The sequence below is a fragment of the Bombus affinis genome, chromosome 10, assembly GCF_024516045.1.
Source record: "Bombus affinis isolate iyBomAffi1 chromosome 10, iyBomAffi1.2, whole genome shotgun sequence".
Lineage (NCBI taxonomy): Eukaryota > Metazoa > Arthropoda > Insecta > Hymenoptera > Apidae > Bombus > Bombus affinis.
In genome coordinates, this window is record NC_066353.1 from 3035110 (window position 1) to 3045127 (window position 10018).

The following is a 10018-nucleotide window of genomic DNA, read 5'->3' on the forward strand; positions in this document are numbered from 1 at the left end:
TCCAGTGTTCAATCGATGTATATTGTATGTATATTTAATCGACGCTGTTTTATTGATAAATATTTAACTTTCTCTACTTTCCATCAATGTCATTCTTCGCAATAAAGTATTGTACACTCGTTATATGAGTAACACTAGATTTTCCAGTTTCATTGGAAGTCCCACGCGACATCGACGGTTTTACCGCGGCAATGAACAAATACGGTGAGGCAAGTGTACCGCGTGATTTTTATTCATCGAACGTTACCCTAGATCAACATTCTACGAGAACTTTAAAGCCGCGGCGAGTGCTACGCAATCCGAAATTCCTTCAGATCCTTTTTTAACATACTCGTGCTCACGATTTTTTTCGCGTGGCAAAACCGGTTTGTAAAGCACCGTTTAACTCTGCAATGATTTTTAACCGAAGCTATGATATTCATAGGAGTTCCAAATTATCTTCGTTAGAATTCTGTTCATTTCGATTTCAGACAGCAACGGATTATATGCGAAAAAATTGCTCAAGATTGAGTTTCCTTTTGTAAAAGAACCAGGAAAAACAATGTTACAAACGTTAACAAAAATTTTGCAAAAGGAAACTGATTTTCCCATGAATATTTCATAGAAACCAACAAGTAATGCAATCGAAATAAAATCAGAATTGCTTGAGGTATTGAAACGAAATCCGAGATAATAACAGAAAAATAAATTACGAATACGGTGTTCTATAATTGGGTATCCGAGTGGCCGCGGGCCGTGGCATCTATGTTGTGAAAACCGCTCGCGAAAGTCACTCGAGCGTCGCGATAATTAAAGGGAAAATATAGCACGAGGCGTGCTGCTAATGTGACCATCAAATTAATCGTGGTTCGCTCGCGCGTTACTCTCATTCTGGGCCGCACACCTCGTGGTTATAACTCGACCTGTAGCCGTTATAATTAATGTGTTAATCGTTCTTTGTACCTGCTAGTAATTATTGTATTGACTAATAATGCTATCGTGTTTCAATTTCGGGGACGGTGAATGTTTTTCTTTCTCAACGTTTGTCACGATCGAAGCAACGAGGACAGGATTATTAATTGTACAACGAAATCATCTATTCGCTATCTTCGTCGAGGGTCAAGATAAAGATAACCGAACGATAACGTCCACCTTGACTCGCGAGAGTTTGCGTCTGTACCTGAGAGCAATTTCTCTCGTAAATCGCCTTCTCCCGCATACTTTTGTAGCATTGATCCGACAAGCACGCCCGAGATAAATGATCGTTTTTAGGACTGTAAATGTGCATTAGGAGCCGGTAGCGCGTTTTAATCGGGGCTATTTTTCCTTATAAATCGAGGAGTAACTTTTACACGTACCACGTGAAACGATACAAGAGAACCTTTCGAATTTTTTGCAAGTCTCGTTGCTTTCTTCGTGCTACGCTTGTTTCATCTATCGTCATAATGGTAGCGTTGAAACAATATTAGACGCCGTATTGCACGTGTATAGTATGTCGCATCACCATCGTCGTAACTGTTATAGTTGTGAAATGCTGTAGAGTTGAAACGTGTATTTACCTGTTATAAATAGCAATAGATTGTATCGTTTGCCCACTGTTAATTATCTACATTTGCTGTATTGTACCTTATGCTCGTTCTGCTATAGTATTTTTTACCTACGCGTTATTATATCGCGAAAAACCCGAAGAAAAGCACCTTCCAGTTTACCTGTCGACCGTTTTCTTAGTCTTCTTGCTGGCAGCTTCTCTCTTCGTATTGAATTCTACGTTTACTCGAAACCTTTAAATCACCTTTGCTCATATCCTGTAAAACCAGTTTTCTTAATTTTAAATTAAATAGGACACTGTTGTTTTAATCGTACCATTTATGTAATTTATTAGATATAGCGAATTAAATGTTAATTTAAATTCAGATATTTTAACTTTCAAATTCAAATTCTAAAATTTACATTTTTGAATTTTAATTTTAAACGACCAATTACAGATGTGATCGCCGATCAGACACCAGCGTCTTCTTTCTGGACTCCAACTATTAAGACAGGCAATATCTTTACCGATGATAGCACCGACTTTTTCCCCTCGAGTCATGGCTTGGTGCAGACCCATCCGACCGGTAACGTATTTAGAAGTGGTTTCGGCGGAATCGACAATCTTGGTAGTCGGGGGGTGACTGTCAGGCCGCCAAGAACGAGGCCCCTTGACTATAGCGAACGCGCCACGGCCGAATTACGACGAAATCCGGCGCTTTCCTCGCCGGACGAGTGTGCCAGAGCTTGTCGCGAAAATGAGCCTCCGAGGATATGCTACTATCACTTCACCCTTGAGTACTACACTGTACTTGGAGCGTGAGTATCATCTTTCAGAATCTTCAGCCAAGAACAAAATTCATGAATATAAAGTCTTTCTTAACATCTTAGCTGCGATAGGAAAACAGAGATGAGAATAATAAAGAAACAAATCTACATTTAAATTCTCAAACTTTCTAATTCACTTTCAAATTTTTAGTCTATTAGACACTCAAACTTCAAATTGAGACATTTGAATTTCCAAACTCAAATTTATGCAATTTTAATATTTTTCCATAATTTATAGGGCATGTCAAATTTGCACCCCCAACGCAACTAACGTCGTTTGGAGCGACTGTCAGTGCGTTTTAGCAGATGGCGTGGAACGAGGTATTTTAACAGCAAATAGAATGGTTCCGGGACCAAGCATTCAAGTCTGTCAGGGTGACAAAGTCGTGATTGACGTGGAAAATCATATCGAAGGTATGGAAGTTACCATTCACTGGCACGGTGTGTGGCAAAGAGGAAGCCAATATTACGATGGTGTACCGTTTGTAACGCAATGTCCTATTCAGGAGGGTAGCACATTCAGGTAACTATAAACCAATCTTGTTTCTTCATTTCGCTTTTCTTTCCAAATTTTCTTTTCATACATTTATTACGTGCTTATGTACACATAGGTACCAATGGTTAGCTGGGAACGAAGGTACGCATTTCTGGCATGCTCACACAGGATTACAGAAAATAGACGGTCTCTACGGAAGTATCGTAATACGTCAACCACCGAGCAAAGATCCTAACAGCAACCTTTACGACTACGATCTCACTACCCACGTCGTCCTCCTTAGCGACTGGTTCCACGAGAATGCGGCCGAGCGTTTCCCTGGTCGTCTTGCAGTTAATACCGGTCAAGCGCCTGAAAGCGTATTGATCAATGGGAAAGGGCAATTCAGGGTACGAATCGTCAAATTTATCCTCGTTATGTTATGTCTTGTTTTTCCATCTTTAACAAATATCTACGATACCTATAAATTAAGTCGTAATCATATATGTCCTTACTTCGTTCACTTTTCCTTTCTCTCTGAGTCTGTTTCTAATTGTCACTACTCTGGACATCCTAATAAAAATCTCTTCACCCAGAACTGGAACCTTATTCACGTATAAATTTTCCATCATTTTGGTAAATCTTATTTCATCAGTTTCAATTTCAGTGTCTCAACTATTTGCAAGAATTATCCATAACTACATAATCTTTTATACTGTGTTTTCTTCTCCTCATATTTTTTAATGATTACTTCTTTACCCAAAATAGGATCTTGACTAATATATAAATGTATAATTAGTCTACTGACTTCATATTTCAATGTCTATATCGTGTAGAAAAATTATTTACCACTGCACATACCTTCTTTTACTTTCTTTTACTTCTCTTTTACTTCTCTTTTACATCTTAATAAATCTTGTCACCCAAAATAGTAACTTCATTAGCATATAAATTTCCAATCATCCCAATGACGGAATACTACAGTCACTGCATCTAAAATCTCTCACTCTTCTACTAGATTTTAATAAATCTCGTCACTCAAAACACGACCCCCATCAGCATATAAATTTTCAATCATCCCCATGATCTCATATTTCAGTCTGTAAACTAACTGAAAAAATCCTGGAACTCTGATGAAGCCCCATACAAACGACGCGAGACATTCTAGAACTCGTTTCTGTCCGCAGGATCCCAACACCGGTTTCATGACGAATACACCCCTGGAGGTGTTCACTATAACTCCCGGCCGTCGTTATCGTTTTCGACTGATCAATTCCTTTGGATCGGTCTGTCCATCTCAGATCACGTTCGAAGGTCACTCCCTTACCGTGATCGCGACCGACGGAGAAGCAGTCCAGCCAGCCACCGTAGACACGATCATCTCATTCTCCGGTAAAAATCCTCTAACCTCGATTACTCGATTTTTTATACCCTCCGAGATCAGAGGGAAAGCGCATTCGCTTTTATTTTCCTAGACTTTAATTGAGGTACGGTTGTGAAAGTAAAGTATCTACTTGCATGATTTACAGGCGAACGATACGACTTCGTAATAAATGCGGATCAACCGGTTGGCGCGTATTGGATTCAAGTTCGTTCGCTCGGCGAATGCGGTATTCCGCGTGCTCAACAGCTAGCCATACTACGATACGCTCGTGGTCCTTACCAACCGACTACTACGGCACCAACTTACGATTTTGGTCTCCCGCAAGGTGTTGTAAGTGTCGCAAGTGTCATTACTTAAATAAAGAGGCGTACTTTGAGTAGAAGTAGTTCCTTTAATTAGAGGAATTTAACCAAAGTAAATGTTAAGTAAGCAAACCAAATTAGTGCAATAAAGTACTTCTCCAAATCAAGTAATGGAAATAGGCTGTTTCTATGGATGGAGGGGATCCAAAAGGATTCAATAAAATAAAATAATTTTTAGAATTTTATCATTAATATCTATCTATAGGTAATTGATAGAATGAAGAATATGCCTTAGGAAATTTAAAATAAAGCAAGAAACTAATTTGTCAATGATCTATATGTACCGTTTATACTTATCAACGACAGTCAACTATAGATAACACAGAAATCGAAGAACTCTCTGTCTTACCAGTAGTAGATAAAGAGACTCGATTTTTCCCGATTACCAAACCACTTACTTGCAGGTACTGAATCCTTTGGACGCGATTTGCAATCGTCAACGAGATGACGCGATTTGCGTGAGCCAGCTGAAGAATGCTCGTCAAATTGATCAAGGAATTCTTCAACAACGTCCAGATGTGAAAATATTCTTGCCATTCCGCTTCCTCTTCTACAGGCCAGAAGAAGTCTTCCAGCCTCAAACGTATAATCGATTCTTGGGTAAGCGGCCTTACGGACGATTTCAAAATCGCACTCGGTTCCTTTCTTAAAGGATGGCTTCTTTTTCCTTTGATCTGTCGCAAGAATTCATTACCATCGAATCCATTAAAATGGAATTCAAACCAAACCGTTTATCATTTTGCGTTTGTGCTTTTCACAGTCGCCCCGACCGGAGATCATGTAATCTCTCTCGTCGATGAAATCTCGTTCACATTTCCGCCGGCGCCTCCGCTTTCGCAAATCGACGATATCCCGCCCGAACAGTTTTGCAACGGTGACAACAGGCCTGCTGACTGCGGTGCTAACTGCATGTGCACCCATCAAGTTGATATCCCGCACAACGCGGTCGTCGAAGTGGTTCTCGTAGATGAAGGTGCGATCTTTTTCTAAAAAAAGAACTTTGGAAATATATGAAGATCGTAAAACAAAAACGTGATGAGTCATATTTTTCATTTTATCAAGACAATATTCTTTTATTAAATTTTATCTACATATTTTCATCATTCTCTTTTTTCATAAAATTTCATAAATGTATATATATCATTAATACTTCAATTTCATACTAAGATGATTTCGTGTTAATTTCGTGGAGCAATAATAAGTAACGTCAGACATTCGTAACTCTCTCGTGTTCGATGAAGACGAAATACACTTAGGATTTTCTAAAGATGTATAAAGTCCTAGAAATATTGAGTTCTAGAAATAAAACCCAGACTCGTGGCCTTTTGATATTGTATTGCTGTAAATCAAATTCCAAGTGCATATACCCTTTACAAATCTAGATACATAGAAAGTAATTTTATGGTTTGATTAATTTTTCTACAGTTCAGCAACCCAATCTGTCGCATCCTTTCCACCTACACGGTTACGCTTTCAATGTAATCGGTATCGGTCGCTCCCCGGACAAGAACGTGAAGAAGATCAATCTGAAACACGCATTGGATCTCGATAAAAGGGGTCTTCTCAATCGACAGTTCAATTTGCCACCTGCCAAGGACACTATAGCTGTTCCAAACAACGGCTACGTCATTTTCCGCTTCCGCGCAGACAATCCTGGTAAGCGAAACTGCGCAACGCGATTACACGTTTATAATTCAAATCATTGCGATCATTCAACGTCATTTCTCCTTTTCAGGGTACTGGTTGTTCCATTGTCACTTCTTATTCCACATCCTTATTGGAATGAATTTAATTCTACACGTTGGAACACATGCCGATCTTCCACCAGTGCCGCCGAATTTCCCAAGATGCGGAGATCACCTACCGCCCATAACACCGCCATCGTTATTAGACTCATTTCACTGATCCATCCTAAAGAAAGTGAGAAATTAGAGGCGGTCCAAAGCATACACGATATTTTTAGCGTATTCCTGTAAAGTAGTCAGTATGCTGTAGCGAATCTATTTCGTAAATTTTCCTCTCGTTGGGTCGTTCGTTAGAGAACGCTCTACGCGAGAAACAAAAAAATGGAGGAGCAAAGCGAGCGAAAGAGTGTATGAGAGAGAAAGAGAGAGAGAGAGAGGGAGAGAGAGAGAGAAAGAGTCAGAGTGAAAGAAGAGAGTAGAAGAGACTCATGGTCCTCGAAAATACGAGGTTCATGAATCAAACGATAGGAGAACAGGCGGAAAAAGAGTTCTTAATAAGGCACACCAACAGACATCCATTTGCTGCCGCAATAGCGATCGTTCCCAAAAGCGGTAACGAATCCACTCGCTGGCAACAGCCAATATTTATTATGTCCTAGATGCTTTACTTTGCCACTTTACGCGAATCAACGCCCCATTTCAATTACGTGACAAAAAGGAAACGTGACAAGAAAAAATGTGACACCGGTAATCTATACACCGTTACTCGAGAATATCCTCAGCCGGTTGCCGAAAGGAAATCGCGAAAAGTTACTAACATTTATAACTGTGTACATAATGTAGAAATAATTGTGTTACATTTTAACGAGATATTAACGTGGGAGTTGTTTGGGATAAAATGGCGCGCGGAGGAATCTTTGCGAAAACAATGCACATGGCGTGGAGACCTTTCACCGTGAGATGATCGATCGGCGATCATTAGAATAACGCTGTTTAAGGAAATTCGATCCGTTTCATCTGGATGAGCATAGACCACTAGCATGAGTGAAATGGCCCGATACACGAGCGACGAAACGCTTCGCTGGATCGAGTCCAGGTTCCTAAAGCGGCCTTTTTAGTTAGGAAGGAAAATTCGTGCCCATAACTAGAGCACGTGGCTTTCGTTCTTGTCCTTGTCAGCATTTCAAGTAGTGCAGTTAGGGTATATATATACTGGAGGAAAGGTAACTTTAGCGTATTACCTAATATGTGGAGAATTAAATTAAATGAGAAAAAAAATACAAAAAATATCCGTAGATAATTAGTGTCAAAGAAGATGGTAGGAGTATCGAAAAAATTTCTCGACGTAGCCGCGGATGTATCGGTATTTCCGTTCACCTTTTACGAAATACACGCGCCAGGCTGCGTCGTTACTTGCCTTCCTCTTTTTGTTCTAGAAATTAACGATTTACGATACTATTCATTATTTATTTTGCTCAGCATGAAATTTCGACTTAATCTCGGGCACGTTCGATTCCTCGCTGAGCTTAACACAGCGGGCAAACCATTTCATTGGTCATTTGCGAACATTGAATCCTTGAATCAATACTCGATCAACTATAATGTATATTCAGGCTGTACTTGTTCTTATAGTACTTAACCATTTTTCGAATGACAGTCGATATTTTATCGTTAAATAAGCAAATGTTAGCACGTAGACAGATTTGCTGTCGCTGATTTATACATACCTATATATTTCTACACTTTTTCATGGTGCTTCCATTTTTCCTTCTACTATTTTTTTGTTTTATTCTATCAGGATATTAGAGAATTCATGTTAAAACAACTACTCGCAACTCACAATTACAACGCTTGATGACCATTGAGAGTGATCACGACTCTGTGCTAACTGCATCCTCGCGAGTCACACACGACAAACACACGTGCACCACGTCACGATACTCGCCGTTTTGTAGATAATACTCTTCTATTTCACTTCGCTAAATACACTCGACAAAACCGTTAAAACACGAAATACTCGATCGTGGCGATACTTAATCACTGACGGATTAACATGGTGTACGTCGTCTATACAGATATGTATTTTATGACGTCGCTTTTTAGCGATGATAGCATGTTTGTTTCGTAGAAGAGAGTGTCTCTGACGTTGCACAGCCCGCTATGGAACCCCCGTGATTTATTTCACGTAATTTATGGTGGAGAAGCTCAACCTTTCTAACAGGAAAGAAATAACAACCAGAGGTACTCTCTTTGGTATTGTTAAAGATAAAACACGTACGCTAATCTTCGTTTTCAGAATCTTTTCTGCGGGACCGTTTATTTTTATTGGCTTGTCTTCAATTTCTTAGGGCAACGTTCTTTGATACGTGTTCGATAAGGGCAAGTTTTCGAGAACGAAGAACTGTCGTTAGTCAGACGTTCAATCATTATTTATTTATGAAAAATTTATTTCTTTACACGAGTTTCGTGTTGACAAAGGATATTGAGATATTGCATGTTATTTGTGTTATGAATTAATTTTCTTCCCCTTTTAACTTATTTATACACTTTTGATGATGGATCTATAACGTACAAATACACTTTTATAAGATCAACTAGCAGAGATTGTCACTAAATGTTCAGAAAAGTGTCACTAAAAACGTACTGTATACTTAACCAAAATGTTCACTGACAAAATTACAAAAAGTCGAACATTTCTAATAATAATTTATGCAACGAAAATTTCTTACAGATTCAGAGGTTATTGTCCACATGAAAAGATGAGTTTTCGTGTTTTTTGTACAGGTAGTATTTAAGCGAGTAATTCGCATATATGCCGTTATCAAGTGAAAATGTACATTTAATAATAAATTTTTTTTTTAAAGCTCGACTATCTTTTTACTTTTGTCGATGAAAATCCCATAATCCTATTGCACGGTCTATAAAATATCATTTCATTCTTTTATCACTATACTACATGATAAGATGCTGACCTAACTTTCTTAAAAAGCCGAGGACAACGACCATGCATGAAACTAGAATACTGTTATCGTTAACGTTAACAAGTTCCGCGTTAAATGAAGTTGCAAAAGTAGCGGTACTCAGATTCAGTCAATTAAGCCAGAGGAGAACAGCACGCTTAACCCGGATATGTGATCTCTTCCGAATAACTAACGGCGTCACATTCAATGAAAGGAACATTCAAGAGATCTCGTTTCGAAATGTATTAGTTCGTAACTTGGTTAAACGTGATATTTAAACATTTTCAATAACATTTCCCGTTATTGGTGTTTAATTTTATTTGATTAGACGTTTATTAAAAAACTGCAAATTTTTATGCACTTATAGGAAATTTGGAGACGTAAAAATACACAAAGATATATAAAATATCAAAAATAGAATGTTCGTTATAATATATATTTAGTAGGTGAAACGAATATCTATCTATGTTCCATTTCTTTGCGTTTGTTTAAAGATAAATCTGCAGAAATTTGTCGGAATTTTATGCATTTATGGGAAATGTGAGGATATAAAAATACACAGAATGCAGGCAATAAACAAAAATATATGAAATATCCAAAGTAGAATATCCATTATAGTATAATAATATCCAAAGTAGTTATCCATTATAACAATACTTAATAGGTAAAATTTAGTAGTGCTTGGGTTTACAAAAGCACGAATCTGCATAAATGTATGTAACCTATTTATTATTTATATATTAGTTATCATTTATAAATCTGAAACTTTAGATATGTTAACTGCAGTTTACCATAATGGAGTATCGTATTCGTCCTCC

At 38.2% G+C, this 10018-nt stretch overlaps 1 protein-coding gene across 1 annotated transcript in view; it reads left to right on the plus strand.

Moving 5' to 3' along the window:
* The window catches only part of LOC126921461 (uncharacterized), a 47697-nt gene extending 38588 nt beyond the window's left edge, over positions 1–9109 (plus strand). Inside the window, exons 2-10 of the mRNA XM_050733109.1 lie at positions 1965–2325; positions 2573–2857; positions 2946–3219; positions 3997–4201; positions 4339–4523; positions 4960–5155; positions 5316–5528; positions 5981–6211; positions 6291–9109. Of these exons, the coding sequence (XP_050589066.1) occupies positions 1965–2325; positions 2573–2857; positions 2946–3219; positions 3997–4201; positions 4339–4523; positions 4960–5155; positions 5316–5528; positions 5981–6211; positions 6291–6460 (2120 nt within the window). The 3' untranslated portion in view covers positions 6461–9109. The remainder of the gene's footprint in view (positions 1–1964; positions 2326–2572; positions 2858–2945; positions 3220–3996; positions 4202–4338; positions 4524–4959; positions 5156–5315; positions 5529–5980; positions 6212–6290) is intronic.
* The last annotated feature ends 909 nt before the right edge of the window (positions 9110–10018 follow it).